This window comes from Petaurus breviceps, unplaced genomic scaffold, assembly GCF_028583685.1.
Source record: "Petaurus breviceps papuanus isolate PSGF00001 unplaced genomic scaffold, PetGlider_PUasm1.0 90769, whole genome shotgun sequence".
NCBI lineage: Eukaryota > Metazoa > Chordata > Mammalia > Diprotodontia > Petauridae > Petaurus > Petaurus breviceps.
In genome coordinates, this window is record NW_027187341.1 from 1,520,471 (window position 1) to 1,542,854 (window position 22,384).

The 22,384-nt window shown below is 35.4% G+C and overlaps 1 protein-coding gene across 2 annotated transcripts in view; it reads left to right on the forward strand.

The window, feature by feature from the left end:
- The window catches only part of DIAPH3 (diaphanous related formin 3), a 516,072-nt gene that overhangs the window by 74,700 nt on the left and 418,988 nt on the right, over positions 1-22,384 (forward strand). For both annotated transcript variants that reach the window (XM_069068623.1, XM_069068622.1), the window contains 2 exons: positions 6,878-7,057; positions 20,759-20,863. In XM_069068623.1, coding sequence (XP_068924724.1) covers positions 6,878-7,057; positions 20,759-20,863 — 285 coding nt within the window. The remainder of the gene's footprint in view (positions 1-6,877; positions 7,058-20,758; positions 20,864-22,384) is intronic.

A 22,384-nucleotide genomic window follows, 5' to 3' on the forward strand; every position in this document is an offset into this window, starting at 1 on the left:
GTTTCAGTGTGGGAAAAGGGTGTCATTTTCCTATTTTCTATAAGAAGCTGTTCATGATCCTTTCTAATGCCAGTGCCTTCTCTTTGTTGATTATTTTTAGTTTATCCGCTGTGTGTGGGTGTGTATGTATATATTTTGTTACAAAGTTGTTTGCATCTTGTCTTCTCCATTAGGCTGTGAGCTCCCTGAAAACAGATACTGTTTTTTGTCTTTGTATTTCCAGGATTTAGCATAGTGTCTGTCACAATGTTTGTTGACTTGTCTTTCATTCATTCCTCCCTAATCCATCTCATTAGTTATTTTAACACACATTGTAAGTATTTAATAAATGCTTCCTCAGCTGAAACCAGATTTAAAATCAGTTACAATACCTATTTTCATAAGGGGATGATACAACTCATAGTATATATATGAATGCAGCAGAGAAGCTACTGGTGGATAGAGTTTGAAGATTAGTAGTGATGATAAAGGGGTTAATAAGCTGGAGAAGATGGGATAGAATGTGATGGATCAAAGGTATATATTGAGGATTTTTTTGTCAAGGAGAAAGGCCACCTCTTCATGTGAGACAGTGAAGTAGGAGATATTTGGGGAAGGTCTCTGAGTGATGTGAGCTGGAAAGGAGAGTTGTTTTAGAAAATGGCCTTAGTTTTTTTGAAGCAATGTATTCATCTGAGAAAGTGGGTGGAAGGGGATGCCAGAGGAGGCCTGAAGAGAGATGGAAAAATTTGGAAAACTCAGGGTAGTGAGTGGGATAGTGAACTCATTAAGATTAAAATTGATTAAGTGAAAAAGGGTTCCCTAACTTCAGTGAGGTCCCATATTGAGATTAGGTAGCAAATTTGTATGGACATACCATTATTTTGTTATTTTTTCTGCCATTCAGTAGTATGTGGCCAATTGTGAGAGTAATTTGAAGTTGAGATTTAGCAAGACAGGATTGGTGATAGAACCAGGTGGTAATGGATTCAATTATAGAGGATGGTATAGAGTTGAAATGACTCTCCTAGAGGTGAAGATAGAGAAGGGAGAAGATTGTAGTCAGTGTAGAGATGATAACCAGAAAAGCAACTTAGGAGTGGAAAGCTTAGATATTACATGAAGAGGAAGATCATGGTTAAGAGTAGTAAGGCAGATGGAGAGATAGAATGATGAAAGATTATGAAATATTGGAATTCATGAACACGGAAGTAGAGCATTTGTGGGTGATGGCAAGATCAAGTGTATGACCATCTCAGCTTGCAGAAAGAGATCTTTGAAATTCTGTAGACTAAGGAACTGGAAATTTAGGGTGTCTGAGGGAGTATCTATATATTTGAAATCTTCCTATTCTAAGGGCAGAAATTGGAACAGAGACTATGAGTGAGGTGCTGAACTTTATTGAATAATATGCAAAGATGAATAAACAAAGGATTGTATTTAAAACAGCGACCTTCTGGCACATGCAGGTTAAAAAATAATAAAATATATATTTAAATATATAATTTTTATAATATATTTTTAATTTTTATAATATATGTATAATATTTAAAATAGATAATAATATATATAAAATATAATATTTATCAAGGTGGTAAAATTATTTTTGTGTCCCCTTCTGAATGAATTTTTTTCTCTTGTGTATTTTTAAAATGATATATTGATCCTCTTTTCTTTCTTTTATTATTTCTCATTACCCAGTAACTTAATAATACCCTTTTCCCACTCTGAAACTCTTAATAAATAAATCCACTTAAGTAAAATAAACCAATACATGAAAACACAATGTTTTTTTCTTTTTTTAATTTTTTTTTACCAATTTATTTATTGATTTTTAGTTTTCAACATCTATTTCCACAAAATTTTGAGTTACAGATTTTTCTCCCTGTCTTTTCCCTACCCACACCCCAAAATAGCGAGCCTACTGAATACCCCTTCCCCCAATCTGTTCTCTCTTATATCCTCCCTTTTCCTCCCCTAACTTTCTAGTAAGGCAAGATGGATTTCTATACCCCAGTGCCTGTATATCTTATTTCCTAGTTGCATGTAAAAGAAAAAAATTAAAAAAAATTTTTTTAACATTTGTTTTTGAAACATTGAGTTCCAGAGTCTTTCCCTTCTTCCTTCCTCACCAACCCGCACTGGGAAGACAAGCAATTCAACATAGCTTGTACATGTGTAGTTACGCAAAACATTTCCATAGTGGTTATATTGTAAAAGACTAACTATATTTCCCTCCATCCTCTCCTGTCCCCCACTTATTCTATTTTCTAATTTGACCCTATCCCTTTTCAAAAGTGTTTGCTTCTAACTACCCCTCTCCCCTCAGTCTGCCCTCCCATCTATCATCCCCCCTCCTATCATCCTCCCTACTTTCCTGTAGGGTAAGATACCTAATTGAGTGTGTATGTTATTCTCTCCTTAAGCCAAATTCAGTGAGAGTAAGGTTGACCCATTCCCCTTCACCTTCCTGCTCATACAGTGTTCTCTTTCCTCTTTTAAACATATTTCATTTTGACTCCCTAGTCTTATACCTCTCTACCAGAGATAGGAGGCATGATTGATTCATCATCAGTCTGCTAAAGTCATATCTCAAGTGTTTGTCAGTTGCTTTCCTTTACATTTTTCCTCCTCTGTTTCTATTCATTGCATTTTTCATCAGTGCATACAAGTCTTCCTAACTTTCTCTGAACCTTTGCAATATGTCGTTTTAAAAGTGTGGTAATATTCCATTGCATTATATACCACAATTTGTTTGGTCATTTCCTAATTGATGGATACCCAATTTTTTCCCAGAACAAAATATGTTAGAGGTCTTTTTTTGGGTATTTTTGTACTCATAGGTTTTTCAGAGGCTGACTAGAAATGATATTATTTTTGCTTCTTTTTCATGCCACCTTTGGATATTTGTGAGAGGAAAATGGTTCATTTTTTCTTCTTGTTCCAGTGGAGATTGGCTTGCTTGTAAGCATTACATAAATGATAGAATAGGTATACTAATTTACCAGTGTTGGAGAAACACCTTTTTATCACTTGGAGATCAGGTACTGAGGGTATTTAGGGATACAGGAAATCCTATACTGTTTTCTGAACTGTTTGTGCTTTGTGGCTCCAAAATTCTGCTTAGAGGAATTTTTTAAAAATGCAGAAATGTATAATGTAGTAAAAATTACTTTTCTAATTTAAATGAATAGTATCCTCGACTCTAGCACATGTCATTTGGGATAGATTCTTCCAGGTTTGTGTTGGTTATTATATGATCTTTTGCATATTTGATTTAGTAGCATCCTAAGGTATTGACTTTGAAATCAACAGAGGAAATATTTAAATTTACTGTTCTGGTAACATTGGCATTTGCATTTATTGACATGTTTAAATTTGCAATATTGATGTTGCAATAATGATGTTTTGCATAATTTTTCTTTGGAATGAATTTAACATCTTAATTTACAGGGCAGAGCCAGACTTGGTGGCTGACTTTGCAGATATTAGGGCAGTTCTCTTAGTGATAGCTTGGACTCAGAAACTTTCCTAGAGCCCAATGTCCTTTCTCTTGCACAGGTGGCCATTAGCTCAGAGGGAGTCTCAAAGCAAAGCAAAAAAAAAAAAAAAAGCTGCATTTAAGTTTGTTTATAACCTGATTTACTGACATAGCTCTTGACTTTCCTGAATCTGGTCTTAGAGACTCTAAAACGTGATAAATTTAATAAACAAGCTAACATTCTTTCAGGACTTTTTCCTTCAGTATTTCATATTTTGGAGTATCATACATTGAGATAGGCTAGCAGGCCATTACTAATTGTATATTCCAGTACATATTTTGTAACAAGCAATGACAGTTTACATTCACAGAGAAAGGATGGCAATTGCTGAGACAAAAATTCTAAATAGTAAACACATCATCGGAAGGGCTTTAACTGCTACAAACCAGATATTATGAAATGAATCACTGCATTCCACCACACCTGGCTACTGATAAACAGCTAGAAAGAATGATTAGAAAATTTACATATTTAAAACTAATTATTTTGCTAAGCCTTTTTAACTTTATCAGGAATATTACCACGTGAAAATAATGAGTGTTTGGATTATTCATTTTAGAAGGTATATAGATTGGACTATCATCTAAAGTTCCTTCCAGAGTTAAAGCAATGAACTTATGAAAATTTAACAGTTTGGAAATTAAATTTAACCAGAAAGCCACAGTTAAGGTAGAAGCTAGAACAACAGAATTTTAAGGTGAGAAGTAACCTTAGAGATTACATAGTATACTTTACATCAAGATGGTGAAGTAAATAGGAATAACGTTCGATCCAGAAATAAAAGATGCAGTAACTACTGTCATCCAGCCTGGTAAAAGAGACACCCAGAAACCTACAGGCAAAAAATCAGGGAGGGGGTGGAAAGAGGGTGTGGGTGAGCCCAGGCACAGGAGTCAAGGTAAGGCCAGTGTAGCCTCAGAGTGCTCCAGCCAGGAAGTGTTAGGATTAAACCTCTGTGCAACTGTGGATCTAGATACTGGGCCTGGAGCCAACAAAGTGGCAAAGATCCTATTTAGAGGGCAGTAATCAGCTGCCTTCCCTGTGTACTTTGAAAGATTGTGGTAAATTGATGGCCTTGAGTGTTCAGTGCTCTGTGCCTGGAGGATATAGGTGAATTTAGGATCTCCCAGAATTTAGTGCAAAAAAGATAAAGGCAGAAGCTGTGTCAGGGCTTCAGGCAATTAAGATGATACTAAATGAGGCCTACTATACTATTCTAAGTGTGCAAAAACAGTCAGAATCAGGGGCGGCTTGGTGGTGCAGTGAATAGAGCACCTGCCCTGGAGTCAGGAGTACTTGCCTCAGACACTTAACACAAAAACTAGCCATGTGACCTTGGGCAAGTTGCTTAACCCCAGTTGCCCTTCAAAAAGCAAAAAAAAAAAAAAAACCCAACAAAAAAACCCAGTCAGAATCTGACCCTGTCAAAAATTTGGAAATATGAATAAACAGAAGAAAAAATTGCCAACAGGTTTATGGATTCAGGGAAGTGCTAGACACAAACCTAGAGGAAGTGAATAACTCTACCTGGACTATGGGCAGTCTCTGGTGATAATTTTGACTATTTTCCTTCCTTCCTTCCTTCCTTCCTTTCTTCCTTCCTTCCTTCCTTCCTTCCTTCCTTCCTTCCTTCCTTCCTTCCTTCCTTCCTTCCTTCCTTCCTTCCTTCCTTTCCTTTCTTCCTTCTTCCCTCCCTCCCTCCCTCCCTCCCTCTCTCTTTTCCTTCCTTCCAATATATTTTTTTGGCTCATGGAATGATTGACTTCAGCTTGGTCCATTGTAGTTTTCAGGGAGTTTGTTGCTTGAACAGGGTCTTGTACCATTAGTGCCAAGCTGTTAATTTTCTTTCTGATTCTTTCTTCAGTAGCTCTCATTTATTTTCTATTTTTTTTCCTCTAACTCTCTTATTTTATTAATAAGAGCATTTTTTAACTTTTAAAAACACTCTTGCTCCAGCTCTTCTAGGAGTTCTAGTTGAATTTTTACTCAAGCTGTGTTTTCCTTTGAGGCCTTGTTTGTAGATATTTTGAAGTTACTTTCTTCTTTTGAGTTTGTGTCTTGAGTATTCCTTGCATCATAATATTTTTTTTGTGGTGGAATAATTTTTTTGTTTATGTTAACTCATTCTTCTAGCCTACTTCCTGACTTTGAGCTTGATGTTAGGGCTAGACCCTGTACACTTTTGGACAGAAGATTCTTGCTTTGTTGGAATATTGAATGTTGTGTTATTACAGAATTTCAGTAACAGATCAGACTGGGGATCTTCAAATTCTCAGTGTTGTGAAAGTGTTCTGATCCAGGGTAAAGTCTGGTTGCTGTGCCTCTCTTCTGAGCTCTGCTAGTTCCTGACCTGGTTTTGGGTCTGAACAGCAGTAGACTGCTGCTGGAATCAGGCACTCTCAGGCAGGTGGCAAACTCTACCTGTACAGAGTTATAGATCTACAGACTCCCCTTTGGTTTGGGAATCCTGCCCTTGTCATTCCTCTTGCAGGTTTTAAACTGGTTGAGAAATTGGAACTAGTCCTGTGATTTTCATATTTTGGGATGTTGGATTTTATAGGAAGGAATCTTTAGAGGTCATATGGGTCTTTATCTGCCTTTAGGCACAGATTGTCTCTGAAAATATTGGGAAGTGTCTGGTATGGTGCAAGACTTGGAGTTAGAAGATTTGGGTTTGAGTATTAATTCTACTTCATTTGGATCCCCATTCTGTATCACACAGTTTGTGTGATCTTTTGGCAAGTCCCCTAACTAGGCAGTGTGGTACAATAGAAAAGTCATTGTTTCTGAAGTGAGAAGAAATGGGTTTAAATCTTCACTCTGATACTTACTCCCATGTTACACACTTGGGCTTTATTTTCCTTCTTTGTAAAAAGAAGGCACTTGGATTAATGATGGCTTCTGAATTTCTTTCCAGGTCTCTATGATCATATGTTCTTCCTTTGGGCTCAGTTTCTTTATTTATAAAATAAAGTTGTTAAGTTAGATGATTTCTGTGGTCCTTTCCAATCTTAAATTCTGTGATTTAAAAATTTTTAAGTCATGTTATATTTGACAAGTCTTTGTCAAATTTGAATTAACTTTCCTAATATGCAAAATAGGGATAATATAACTACTTTCTGCCTCAAAGGATTTTAATGTTCAAATGAGATAAAGTCTGTGTAGAACTTTATAAGGATTAAGGACTATGTAAATGTAAGCTACTACTACTGCTTTTACTTTTCATATGCTGAGAAATACATGTTATTAAAATCACTTTCACTTTGTTGCTGAACAGAAATAAAATTGTCTGTTTTTTAAACTTTGTGAGGTACAGTCATCATTTATGTATTTATTTTTCTTTTTTTTTTATGCAGTTGGACAAATTTTCAAGCATAAGAATTCCAGGAAGTAAAAAAGAGAGACCTCCATTACTTAACCTGAAGCACACATTTTCCTCAAGCACTGATTGGCCTTCAACATCCTCAGACATGATGGAAAATAATCCTAGACCACTGTCTGAGAAAGAACTCCTCGTCCTTTTTGAAAAAATGATGGTAAGAGTTTACTCCTTTGTAAAATGCTTCATAAAAAGCCTTTGTGTTTTCTTGTGTTAAATCAACATTAGAAATATTTTGGAGAAGGATGCTCTTCCCAAAGATGGAGATGGAGGGTTATGTCAGGAGGAATTTGTTGCATATTCTTTTTTTTAAGAGGTGATGATTTGAAGGTGTTAGTGCTGTAGGTGAGATCCAAAAGATATAGGTAGTAGTCATTTATAACTCCTTGCTGCTCCAGGAGGCAGTTTAGCATCTAGATGTTAACAATACTGTGTTCTGCTGTGCTGTGTTGTGTTATCCTGGGTTGTGTATTCAAGATGTGACAGAGAACCACTGAAGCCTTGTTCAGCTTGATTGTTTTGTATTTCTGGAGTTTCATATGAACCTAAATAATACTGACAGAAGGACTCTAGAAAGCACTGCTAAAGATTATGAAATCTTAGGTAGGAACCTGAACACCTTAAGAGACATAGTTGGTATATTCATCAGTAGTGCTAACTGAAATTATGAGCTTGTAGCAGCAAGCAGCCCCAGGGTGGCTGCCAACACAGGTTCTTAGATCTGCTTTTCTAAAGGAAAGCAGCTCAAAATGGGTTAACAAACTTACTTTAATCAATCAAACATATATCATTTACCTAATTCAGGGGAAAAAGGTCAGTACCCTGAACTTCAGAGTATACAGACAGAAGTTACAAGACAGAGAAACAGATCAAGCAGACAGGCTTCCAAACTGCCCAACCATTTCATCCATACCAAATCACAGTTACCAGAGAGGGAAGCATCAACATCTGGGTTTTTCAAAGGCGGGGGGCTCTCAACGGCTGCCCAGAGTCTCATCTGGTCAAATCATACAACGCTTCTCAAAGGGAGCCCCAAAACAAGGTCTCACATCAGGGATTATATAGCCTTCTCCTGGGTCAGAGAATGTAACAACCCTCTTGACCCACTGCCCAGTCACAAAGCACCAAGGTATGGGCATTCCTGAAAAACAAGCCTCCCACCACAGGCTCCAGGTGTATTTAACCTAGGGACAGGGAAGATCTTAAAAATTTATGTTCCTATAGCAAAGCTTCAGCTTTGAGAGGAAAATTTAGAAAGTGAACAGCTAATTAAGAAAATATCTGAAGATTGTGATTTGAATTTCCATACTGTAGCTTAAACTATAGATAGAAATGATGGGATTTTTCTCTAGATATGTAATATACCTAGAAAAGGGCTAATAAAAGTATATTTGCCAGTAGTGGAAAGTTTTATACTCTGGAGGGAGAAGGAGAGACAAAACAATCTATATATCATAGAGAGTAAGGAGACCTAGAAATACATAGGACAAAAATCCAGTAAAGAAGCAAGCAGTGAAACCTCCATGGTCTTTGGTACCTGTATAAATACATGCAAAGTATAGGTAATAAGCAAGGTGAACTAGAGAGCCTAATGGGAGGAGACTTGGTAGAATGGAATCTGGGACAAGTAACAAGTGTATATTATTCAAAAGTAGAAGGAGAAAGAAAAGTGGGAGGGGAAGAGAGGAGTGGAATAGCATTGTATACTAGGAGTTCTATTTATATGTGACAATTTAGGAAGCAAACAGGAGGATTGTAGAGAGCTCTTGACTGAAGATCAACAAAGGCAGCAATAGTAGACAAATTGTCTCTGGAATGTATCATAGCCTACCTGTACAGAAAGAGGAAATGAATGAAGAATTTGGGAAATAGATTTCAAATCAGGCATAGAGGAATCATATAGTAGTGATAGGAGACTTAAGTTATCCAGACATCATGGTGATACTGTTGCTGCTGCTGCTGCTAACAGCAACAACCTGATGATGTAGGTGGTGTTATTATCTCCATTTTATAGATGAGGAAACTAAGATAGGCAGAAATTAATGGACAAAGCTTATAAGTGTCTGTGAACATATTTGAACTCAGGATGTCTTCTTGACTCTGCGTCCAATGCTGTCTGCACGTGACCATCTAGCTGCTAGTCATTTTGAGTTCACATGCTTGACGTGTACTCTGACTAATCTGCCTCCATGGATTCCCATCTGGTCTGTACCAATACATCTCTAGTTCACTGATGGTCACACTGATTACTTCTACAGTTATTAAGAATTTTAATACTTTAATTTCACTCACTTTGCATTTTATACTGCAGTCAGTCTCTTATATTTTCCAGGAAAACATTACTTTGTCATAGCCTTTTATGTTGTGCTCCTTTGCCATTCATAGTGTGAGGCATATGTTGTCAGAATTGTAAATTTGCAGCTAGAAGGGACACTTAGAATCTGAGTCTGTTTCAGTTTCAGTTAATTGTTTTTCCTGAGTGAATAATTCATTAACCCACTGAAGAGACTAGGTATGTCAGAGCTACAGTCAACCAAAAGCTATGGTATGAGAGGCATCTGTGGTGGTGTACAAAGAAGATTGGAAGTGTAGGGACTTGGTTTCAACCCCATTACTGCCTGTGTGTCTGTGAGCAAGTTAGTTAGCCCTTCTGGTACTCAAGTATCTCAGTTGTAAAATGAAGGGTTTCTACTAGATGATCTTTAAGATTTTTTTGGCACTAAAGCCTAGGGACCTATGTATTAAATTGTCCAATTGAATAATTGGACTAAAGAATTATAAAATCAATAGGTTTTTTTTAATGGGCAGACAAAACATGAAATATGAAATAGCATGCAAGAAAAGAGTACAAGATAGGCTTCATGGAAATATACATGAGTAGAGGACAAATAGTGGTACAGACAATAAGTGGTAGTGAATTGAGAGAGATCAGTATTAGTTTAGATTAGCTGAATTTGGTGATGGCTAATCTTATAAGAGGTCTGAGGGGACTCTAGGCAAGGAAGGTCAAGCTCCATTAGATTTATAGAGGAACTAAATCTTAAGGCTGGTTTTGAAAGTGAGTAGGATTTAGGCAAAACTTCCTTGTTAGGAGAAACTTTCCATTGAGAAAGGTGGAATGGCTTTTAGATGTGGCCATGGCTGAAATGGTAACATAAACATGGAAAATTTTCTATTTCTAAATTTTTTTTGATCTTAATACAGATTTTGCTGTTTTTCTTGGAGATGTGTACAGTACAGATAAAACTTTAATTTCTTCTAATTTGGTAATCTTACTTGTAATGTATGTAGTTGGATTTTTGTCCTTAGAACATCAACTCATAGACACATCCACCTTGTTGCTTAGTGGCAGCTATATAAAATTCTTATTACTTGATCTGGACAGAGAGCGTGAAAAGGTGAGAAAAGTTTGTTTCAGGATATGCATTGTTGGTCAAGCGTAGAGAATATTTATAAGAGGATAAGAGCTAGGCAACAAAGGTCAACTATATTGCGATTAATATATTCTAAGTGCCAACTCTGGCAAAAAGTTTTGTCAAAATTTATTCCAAATTTTGGCCTTCCTGTTAGAGTGCTCATATGCATATTATAATTAAAAAATTAACCATTTATGTATCAAATAGGTAATCAGTTATTTCTGAAGAAAGCTTATATAAAAAAATCTAGTTTTCTGGGGAAAACTTCAGTGTGGTATCATTATTTTTTCATTTCTTTGAATTTTATTTTTTTTTTTACAAAGTTACCAAATATCAATACACATGAATATTTTATTTGACAAAAACAGAAAAAAAGTATTGTATATGAAACAGAAGTTCTTTGACATAGTTTTTTTTTTTTTTTGCCTTTTGGAGGGCAATTTTGGGGTTAAGTAACTTGCCCAAGGTTACAAGGCTAGTATTTTTGTGTGGGTGTTAAGTGTCTCAGGCTGGAACCGAATTCGGGTCCTCCTGACTCCAGGGCCAGCGCTTTACTCACTGCGCCACCTAGCCGCCCCCTTTGACATAGTTTTTAAAAAAAATTTGAATATTATTTTTATCATGAAAGTAACAAAATGGGCAGCTAGGATAGTGTATAGAAAGCTACCATTGAAATAAGGAAAATCTGATTCAATTCCTTCTGTGATACCTACTGGCTCTGTGATAATGCTGGACAAATTAGTTAATCTTTTAGCACTCCTGGAAACTCTCTAAGACTGTAAGTTGAAAATGAAGTATTTACTTGTATTGGTAGGGAGAGGTACTTTGCCAAGAGTTCTCTCTATGAATGAAATCACAGTTCTTAATCACAAAACCTGTTACAAAGTTAAAAAAAAAATCCCATTTCTCTACATTCTCTTCTGAACATTCTATTTTCTTTTCTGATTTTTTTGAATGATTAGTCAATGCTTTTCCTTCCCTTTTTGTATCACTATTACTTCCTTCTCACTCTCTACCCTCTCAGTCCACATCCCCAGCAGAAGGTTTCCCTCCTGTATATGTACAAATCTTTGGAGAGAAGAAAAAAATATTCCATATTGGCTGTGTCTGAAATTGGACATCTTCAGCATCTCTAGGTAATGTGCTTTTTGCTAAGGAGTGTTTCATTCTTTTTAGTTAATAATCTTTTTTTATTTTCTGTTCCCCTCTTCTCTCCCCACCCCCCCATTACATGTTACAAGGATTTTTAAACACTTAAAATTTTTTGAGTTCCACATTCTATCTCTCTGTCCGTCCCATCTTTTCCCTCAACCCAGAGACAGTAAGCAATCTGATGATTTAGTATATACATGTGCAATCATATAAAACATTTCCATATTAGTTTTTTTATACAAGAAGACTTAGAAAGAAAGAGAAAAATAATGCGCTTTAATTTGTATTTAATGTTCTCTCTCTGAAAGCATGCTTTGTCATTAGTCCTTTGGAATTTTCTTAGATCCTTATATTGCTGAGAATAGCCGAGTCATTCACAGTTCTTCATCATACAGGATTGCTGTTATTGTGTACAATATTCTCCTGGTTTTGCTCACTTCACTTTGTATCCATTCATATAAGTCTTTCCTGGTTTTTCTGAAATCATCCTGCTTGTCATTTCTTATAGTTTTCCATCACAATCATATATCGTAGCTTATTTAGCGATTTTCCAATTGATATTCATCCTCTTTATATCCAATTCTTTTTTTTTTTCTTTTTGGGGGGCAGTTGGGTTAAGTGACTTGCCCAAGGTCACATGGCTAGTTTTTGTGTGTGTGTGTGTGTTAAGAGTCCAAGGCCAGATCTGAACCCAGGTCCTCCTGACTCCAGGGCCGGTGATCTATTCACTGTGCCACCTACCTGCCCCATGACCTTTTCTTTTCTTTTTTTTTTTTTTTTTGCCTTGTTTTTGGAGGACAGTTGGGGTTAAGTAACTTGCCCAAGGTCACATGGCTAGTTTTTTTGTGTGGGTGTTAAGTGTCTGAGGCCAGAACCAAACTCAGGTCCTCCTGACTCTGGGGCCACTGCTTTACTCACTGTGCCACCTAGCTGCCCCCTTTATATCCAGTTCTTAGCCACCAAGAGTGTTTCATTCAGAGGCTTTGATGGGCATTCTTAAGGCTTTCTACATGGTTTTCCTTTATGATCTTGCCATTGTATGAATTATTCTCTTGATTATGCTAACTTTACTTTGCATATTAATATTCTTATATTTTTCTGAATCCATCCTTTTATCGTTTATTATGGCTCAATATTTCATTAACTTATCTCATAAATGGTTCAGTCATTCCTCACTTGATGTCCACTGCTTTAGCATTGGGTTACTTGCTGCAATAAAAATTGGTTCCTTAAATTTTTTTTTACATGTGAACATTTTATTTCTGTGGGAGTACAATCATAGTACTGCTATTGCTGTGTTAAAAATCACATTACAGTGAATTTTTTTATACAGTGTTAAATTGCTTCCCTGAAAGTTTGAACTGATTCATAATGCCACAGACCATCACTTGTTGTATCTGTCTTCCAATAGTCTCTCCAACAGCAGTTATTTTCCCTTTTTGACATTTTTGTTAGGCTGATGTTTGTGAGGTATTAAATTAGAATTGTTTTAATTAGCATTTATTTTTAGTGATTTGGAACATTTTTTCATGTGGTTATTGATAGCTTGTTTTTCTTCTTTTGAGAACTCTTCTGTTCCTCCCATTTGTCTTTTGGAGAAAACCTTCCTTGGAATAAACGTCACATTAATGTAGGTTTTGTGGCATGTTATAAACCGTATATTTTTAAGGTAATTAAGCTTTGTGAGTGATTTCTTATTTAAATTTTGTACCTCCCTTGGTATAACACTGGACTTAGGAAGCAGTAGTATCAATAAGGTTTTTTTTTTTTTTTTTGGTAACAATATATTGAGGAGGTGAGAAACAAAGGCCTTAAAGTATAGGTAGGTGCAGAGAGCCTGCTTTAATACAATATTTGTTCCATTGGCCATGTAGTTTTCTAAACCCCTCCCCCATTAAAAAAAACATCACTTTCAAGCAATGTCTCCTGTATCTTAGACTTATAAAGTTTTTTAAAAATTAAATTTGATCTAATATTGTCAAATTTTTTAAAAATCCTGACTCTTTAATCCTCTGTGTTAGCTATGTTCCCAGCTTTGTGTTATATTCATATTTAATAAAAAAGCTAAATTGATACATATTCACCTAAAGCAGCTAGGTGGCATAGTGAATAGAGCACTGGGTTTGGATCAGATAAACATGAGTTCAGATCTACTCTAATTCAGATCTATTTACTAGATGTGTGACCCCAGACAATTTTTTCTGCCACAGTTTCTTCAACTGTAAAATGACAATAACACCTACCTCCCAGGATTGTTGTGAGATGAAATGATATTTGTAAAGCACTTGGTCTAGTGCTTTGCACACAGTAGTCATTTAAAAAATGCTTGTTTCCTTCTTTCTTTGTAGGCCCTTTTACATTTCATGGGTATCGAGACTACACTTGTGCTCCATACTCAAGACAATACTCATTTGTCATCTAATGAAAGAGAGTTTCACAATATTGCAGGTTTCCATAAGGATCAATATAATAGAATGGCACAGGATGCTTGAGCACCATGAAAGGCTATATAGCTAGGCACAATAATGAGGAGAGATAGCAGGTAAAAAAGATTTTTATTTTGCATGCTATGACTCTGAATAACAGGGAAGAGAGGAGCAGGAGGTGGGTGTTGCCATAAGGGAGAAAGAATCAGATAACAAGTATGCTACACTGCAGGATTTGAACTAAGGTCTTACTGATTTTAAGCCCATCCTTCTCTCCAGTTGTGCCACCTAGTTGCCTATTATTCCAGGCTGACACTAGTATAGGGCCTCTGGTATTTCTCTGTATTGTCTGTGAGATGATATATATCATAAATTATTGTAACCGATTGTTATTTTCCAGGGTTTTGTCTATTAGAATGGCTGGAAATCCCTGTGAATATAAATCTTTGTGCAGAAATGAGGGAATTAATTCTATGTGGTGTTGTGATTCTTTTAGCATTTATTTAATTTTTTTGAAGGGGGGGTGGGTGTGGGTGAATAAAAAAAAGTGAGTTGTTTTTTCCTTTTGCTATTTCAGTTATTCTCAGTCTTATTTGAATTTTTCTTTATGTAAAGTCTATTAGGGATTTTCAGCTGTATTCTATTCATATTATATTATATTGCAAAATTATTTCTTATGAATGTTAGATAACTTTACTCTGAGTATTAAATGTGATTCTTTTTGGTGGCAGAATTATATTTTTTCCTTCTGTGTTGAATTTCGAAAAAATCTGTCTCTAGCAAAGGCTTCTCAGTTTTTGAAATCTATGTCCCTGGTGCCAATCAGATTGTGAAGCAGCAGAGTAATCTAATTTTTTGCATAGTTTTTAATTAAAAAGTAATTAACTAAGGGAAAATTACTTCTCCATGTTGAAACTCTCTTTTTCCCAATGCAAAACCATGCCAAAGTATAATGGTGAAAAGTTGTATGAATAAGTTTAATCAAAATGTTCATATATGAAATATTAATTTAACTTAAATAGAACCATATTAATATCCTCTTCAGACTGTCACAAATCAAATTTTGGACCAAATATCTAAGTGAGCAGAGAGCGAAGATTGATCTTTTCATTTAAGGAATACCGTAGATTTCTGTGTTTGACATTTATTTGTGCTGTTAGAAAGTTAATTCCTTGAAGATAGTGGTTGTGTTGTATTTGAGTTCATATCCAGTATCGTCTCCAGGCATATTACCTTTAACATAATAGGTGACCAAAATTTTTCTGTTCCTGGTGCACCAACTCTTTTGCCACCAAATTCTCTACTTTCAATTTGGTGTCTCTCTTTATCTCTCTGTTTAAATTCCTCATAAGTCACCAGTGATCTGGAATGAATCTGAGATTTAGAATCAGAGGACCTCCTTCAAATTCCAGCTCTGTTACACAGTTTGTGGGCAAATCATTCAAAATCTTGTAGTCTCTGTTTCCATACTTATAAAATGGAGAAATCTGAAATGGTAGGGTGTTTGAAAGCTCTTAATTTGTGACTCTGTTATCTCCTGTTCATTAAATTCTGAGCTCTATTTTCCAATTTTCATTCTTTTTGACTACTAATTTGACATAACAGCATTTGATTCTATTGATTCCTGCCTCATTGTAGGTATTTTTTTTCTCCTTATGCTTCAAAGAGAGCATGCTGCTTATTTTAATCTCACGTCTCTATCCTTTCTTTATTCCTTTTTTTTTCCTGACTCCTTAAAAGTGTGTTTTTAAAAATATTTTTTGTACCTTTTCTATTTTTTCGATATATATTTTTTAACCTTTTTGGTCTGACTTCCATGACTTTAGTTTACTTCTTATGAAGATGACTTTCAGTTCTTTCTTTCTAACTTCTTGTAGAACATGTGTACAAAAGTATCTCCCCTGGATACCTCAAATTCAATTTAGGGAGTATCATTTTAAATCGATGTAGGATCAGTCAACTTGCCATCATCAGTTAAGAACTGGAAAGGGACCTTTGAGGTCTTATCTCAAAAATGAACTTATCTCTTCTACCAATTTAGTCTTCTTTTTGCTTTCAGGCTTTTTCCTTTTCTTAAATCTCCATTTTCTGTTACTATGTTCAAAATTACATTATCTTTCATGTTACCTTCTTCTTCTGCTCTCATATCCAAGTTTTTAGCAAATGTTCATTTCACTTCTTTCATCTCTTACATCTGTTCTTTCTTCTCTGCTCCTACGATGTTAAAAACCTGCCAACCATTCATTAGCACAGGTCTGTACTAATTTCTTAACTGATTTTCCCACCTCTAGGCTTTCTTTTTTGCAAAACATCGATTATACTGTCTCCACTCTTTCTTACATAGATGGTGGTAGTGATGTCACTTTCCTGCCTATAACGCTAAAGTGACTCTCTATTGCTATTCATTTAGGTTTATTTTCATAGCCTAGTTTTTGAGGTCCTTTAAAATCTCTTGCCATGTTTTCAGAGGAAGAAATTAAAGCTTTAAAATGCTTTAAAACACTGTTGGTTAGACAAATACAAATCAAAACAACCCTGAGGTACCATATCTCACCAGTCAGATTGGCTAACATGACAAAACAGGAAAATGATAAATGCTGGAGAAGATGTGGGAAAATTGGAATACTAATGCATTGTTGGTGGAGTTGTGAACTGATCCAGCCATTCTGGAGAGCAATTTGTAACTGTGCCCAAAGGGCTATAAAAAAAAAGCAATACCACTTTTTGACTCAGCTATACCACTTCTAGGGCTGTATCCCAAAGAGATCATTCAAGTGGGAGGAGGACCTGTCCATATGTACAAAAATATTTATAGCAGCCCTTTTTATGGTGGCAAAGAATTGGAAATCAAGAGGATGCCCATCAGTTGGGACATGGCTAAACAAGTTGTGGTATATGGATGTAATGTAATAGTATTGTGCTATAAGAAATGAGGAGGAGACAGACTTCATAATAACCAGGAGAGACTTATACAAATTGATGCTGAGAGAGGAGAGCAGAACCAGAAGAACTTTCTACACAATTACAGACACATTGTATCTGTGATGACTACCTTTGATAGACTGAACTCCTCAGCAGTGCAAGGTTATAAGACAACTCACAAAGACTCATGATGGAAAGGAAGTACTGAATCTGAATGCAGATTGAAGCAAACTACTTGCTCCCTCGCTTTTGTGTTTTGTTTTCCTTTTTTCTCATGGTTCACTCCATTGGTTATAATTCTTTACAACTTGACTAATGTTTAATTCAAAGGTATTTGTAGAACCCATATCAGATTGCATGATGCCATAGGGAGGGGGGGAAGACAGGGAGGGGGAAAAATTTGAAACTCAAGGGATTGGGGAACTGAATGTTATAAACTAAAAGCAAATAAATTAAAAAAAAATCTCTCGCCACTCTGAATTTCTAGTCTTAGTTCATAAAAGTGTACTTTTTCTGTATCTATATTTCCATTTCTATGCTTGTATTCACATTGTTCCTAATGCTTGCAATTGTCAGCTCTACCTTTCATTCATCTTTTTGATTTGTCTAAGCTTCAGTGCCCAAGTCAAATTATACTTCATCTTTTTTTTTTTTTTAAGCTATTGGGGGTAAGCAACTTGCTCAAGGTTACATGGCCAGTTATTTCTGGGTGTGGTGCTAAGTATCAGAGCCCAGATTCGATCCCAGGTCATCCCAAGTCTGGGGCCGGTGCTCTTACTCGCTGTGCTACCTGGCCACCCCTACTTCATCTTTCTTAATCCCACATTCATCACTCTCTAAGTCAGTAATGACCTTTGCTCTTTTCGACTAGGACATTGTCATAATATATATATATATATATATATATATATATATATATATATATATTTTAAATGATACATCTTAGACCTTAGTGCTAGATGTTTCTGCAAGATCTCATATAGTTAAGAGTTATATAGTTATGCTCCTGCAGCAACAAATAGTCATTTCCTAGCTAGTAAAATATAATTAGTTTAATTTTTTTGGCAATGTGCTAACCATACCAAAAACCTTACTTGACTTCTTTCTTTAAGAAAATAGATGACTGTGGCTTATATAGTCTGCTATCCTTGGGCCTATCATTTCTTTCTTTCTTTTTTTTTTTTTTTTTTACTATAGAGCCATGTTTCCCAGTATACCTTTCATCATTTCCCCCCTACATACTGAAGTCATTGATTATTAAAATATATATTGATTTAATTTTGGGTGTGTTATGGAGTTCTTTGTAAAACAGCAATACCTCCTTATTCCCAGAAATATTGGTTGATATATAAGGTACAATTGTTTTCATGGTTATCTTTTTTCAAATACTTAACATGGAACCTGCAATTTAAAATGACTAAGTACTTCATGAATTGATATTTCTTGTTGCTATGAATCGAATGACAAAATACTTTGTCAACTTGTGGTATAGAGGAAAAGACACTGGCTTTGGGGATGTAGAGGACCTGGATGAAAATTCAAATTTTGATGCCAACCACCTTTTTGAGATCCTGAGTAAGCCATGACATTCTTGGCTTAGTTTAAAAATTTAGTATAAAAAACAAAAAACAATGGTAAAGCCTGCTGTCCATTTATTCTTTATTGGCACTACAATAAAAACCTAACAAAATAGACAAAAACCCAACAACCCATCAAAAATTGATAAAACCCTCATAAAATAAGTTGTGGTGTTACCAAAAGATCACTTGAGTAATTGAGTAAATAATTTAATTGGGTTATTGAGATTAGGTAAATTCTTTAATCTCTCTGTGCTACAAAATGAGGGATTTGAACTTGATTGCCGTCAAGAGGCCTCTTTTAATATTAAAATATTTTGGCATTTTTTTCCTCCCTTTTAGGTGTTTTTTGCCTTCCTCACTTCTACATTTTATAAAAAGAAAATTTGTTTGACAAGTCACAAATATGCTTTTTAATATGGAGATCTTTTGCCTCCTTCTATTTTTATTTTATTTTATTTTTAAAGCAATCTGGGTTAAGTAACTTGCTCAAGGTTACACGGCCAGTTATTTCTGGGTGTGGTGTCAAGTATCTGAGCCTGGATTTGATCCCCAGGTCATCCTGACACTGGAACCGGTGCTCTTACTCGCTGAGCCACCTGGCCGCCCCATCTTTCTGTTTTTAAATAAACTTAATCCTTTAACCTTCACTTCCAGAAGAGCTGATATTATCTTCAGAAATTAATAGATGGTTGATTTTTCTGGGATTAAGTCATAACTAGGGAAGGTAATTTGTTAATGTTTATATGACATTATGTCTGAGAATGATTTTCTTCTGCTTTTGATAATTTCTGATTATTATATACCTTTCTTATACCACTCCTTAAACATAACATCATTTTGTGCCTTCTTAGTTCAGGACACATCTTGATGTGTTAGTACTAGGTTTCAATGATCTAGAAAAGATTTTCTTTTATATTTTTATACTCTTTTATTTTTTTTCTGGTGCCTTACAGAGAAGGTAATAATCTTTATTTTAAATGTAACCCATGTTGAGATCTTTTTTTTTTTTGATTTGCACTCCATCATCCATGAATTATTTCTAATATTTTGCTCTTTTTAATTGTAACTTGAAATTTGCTGTAACCTTAGAGAATTCTTCTTTTCAAGTGAAAGTAGTATGACTTGTGATAGCAATTTAATATGTAGGAATGTCTGGGATCTGTAGAATGGCAAAATGAAGAGATTTTTGACTTGGACATGTTACAAGGGCTTGGCTACCAAAAACTGAACAGCTAATGCCATAAACAAGAATGTCTAGTGAATATCGTGCCTATGTAGAATTTAGAAGACATCCTACATACTGAGATGAGGAAGTCATTTAGAGTACTCATGATGGATTGGCTTCTAAGTGGAAGCAGACCTCTGTACACTTACATGTTTTTCATTATAGATCATAAGTGAAATAGGACCAAGACTTGTTTGAGATATAAATGCTATTGAGCCAGTATCCTTCTTTTACCTTTCTATTCTTGTATCATCAGTTTTTCCTTTGTTACTAGTGAGGTTGTCAGTGCCAACCTACCTTCCAAAAATATTTTGATGGTGATTCTAGTTGATATATATACAGTGGTTACCAAGTGAACACTTATAAAATGCCATGACCATGGCAGTAGACACCTTACCTATGACTGTTTTGTTTTAAAATGGTGAATCTATTATAAGGCAGGGTGATACAATGGAAAGACCATTGACTCTGGAGTGAATGGACCTGGGTTCAAACCCACTACTTATATTTACTACCTTCTTGACCTTGAGCAAGTAACCTTTCTGAACCTCAGTTCACTCATTTGTAAAATGAAGGGTTTGGATCATGTAGCATCTGAGGTGTACCATCCACCTATATAGTTAATGATTGTGATTCATGTGTTATCCTTTGTAATACCTGAATACAAATAAAATATTATAGGATATGATTGAAAACAATAACTCATCTAGTAGCAAATTTTTTTGTTAATGGCAGCAGTGCATTTGTGGAATATTTTAATTCACTTCCAAATATTTTAAGTGGGTTATAAGTTTTAAAACTAATCATAAAGATATACTGTGAAAGACAGCAATTCAGTGAAGATATCTAACCTTGAGATTACTGCAGTAAATTTTCCTTGATTTCTATTAAACGATAAAATATAAGAGAATTTTTACAGTTAAATATGTCACAGAAGAATGGATCTAAAATACCATGGAACGTTTTTCTCTACCCTTACTACTCCTTCTTATCTAAACACCAGAGATTAGCCTGCAAATCATTTCAAATCAATTAATGATATTTTTAGTCACAAATTATTGATTTTAGTACAGAATTTGTGCAGAATTGCTTCTCTACATAGATTATAAAATAAAGCTTTTCAATTGTATTTTCCAGGAAGATATGAATTTAAATGAAGACAAAAAGGCACCATTGCGGGAAAAGGATTTCAGTATCAAAAAAGAAATGGTGATGCAATACATGAATACTGCTTCTAAGGTGGTGAGTAAAACTGTCGAATGAAGTGATGGCTCCTTATGTTTGAACACAGATCGAAAAAAGAGAACAGATTTTTACCTTCAAGTAGTGCTATAGTTTGTGGGTACCTCTAATCTTAGGTGTTTTATGAAAACACAACGGTACGAAAATGGTAGTGAGATACATACAATTTAGACATTATTTGGATTAATAGTAGAATCTATTTTAACTCAATTCTTACCTGAGGTAGTTATTTTTTTAAGCACATCTGAGAGGTTAACATTGTTCTTATTTCTCCTAAGGAGTCTTCTCTTGTATTTGAAATATTGCCACACACATCTTTTCGCTTTATTTAGGCACAAATGCAGTAATTTTCAAAGAAATAGGATATCAATAATAAAATAATATTAATATTCATAATGTAAAATAATATTTCACTGCCCACTTATTTGAGTAGTTTTTTTTTTAAAGCAATTGGGGTTAGGTAACTTGCTCAAGGTTATATGGCCAGGTATTTTTGGGTGTGGTGCTAAGTATCTGAGCCTGGATTTGATCCCCAAGTCATCCCGACACTGGGGACACTGGAGCCGGTGCTCTTGCTCACTGAGCCACCTGCCTGTCCCTCTGAGTAGTTTTAAAAGAAAAGGCTTTGTAAAAGCCTCAGGCTCTATTTAATATAAGCTGTTGCTGTTATTACCAACAATATTAGAAAAACCTTATTCAGTGAACATTTGACTTACTTGCCAAGTGGAGAGAGATCTCAATGAAAGGCAACAGTGAATACAAACATCTTTGTATTCTTTGTAAAGTCTTGCAGTGAAGCATAGTGTATGGTTAAAAATGTTACCTCTCATAAAGCAGAGAGAAGTGGTGGAGGATAAAACTGATTTCAAAAAGGCTTGCAAGAGAGGGAACTCAGGAGTATCCCAGGTTCATTTGTTGAATATTGAAGGAACATGCAGTATGGAAAGATTATTATAGAAGACTGATCATTAAAGACATTAGTACCACGACACTTGAACATTTAACATCACAGTTCTAGATTTGCTTATAGGAGAAGTGGAAATGGAACATTGATGTGGGAAAACAGCTTCCTTGGACCAAGTGTATTATAAAGGGCATCTATGCTGGAAAAGACAGAATTATTTCTAAGAATCCTGAAGGGGGGCTGAGGTGGCTAGGTGATGCAGTGACTAGAGCACCAGCCCTGGAGTCAGGAGGACCTGAGTTCAAATCCAGTCTCAGACACTTAATACTTAGTAACTGTGTGACCTTGGGCAAGTCACTTAACCCCAATTGCCCTGCCGTCTCCCCTCCAAAAATTAAAAAAAAAAAAAGGACGACGATGAATCCTGAGGGGTGCAATATACAAAATATCTGAAGGAAGGAAAGATACTGAGGATGGTTAAAAAAAAAAAAGCCCTTATACCGAAAAGGGTGATTAGGAAGAAATTGGCAACTATGAACCTACATTCCTACTCCCATTTATAAGAACATCTTTATGTGAGTCCGCTATGCATATATTAAGGCTATCTTTGTTGAAAA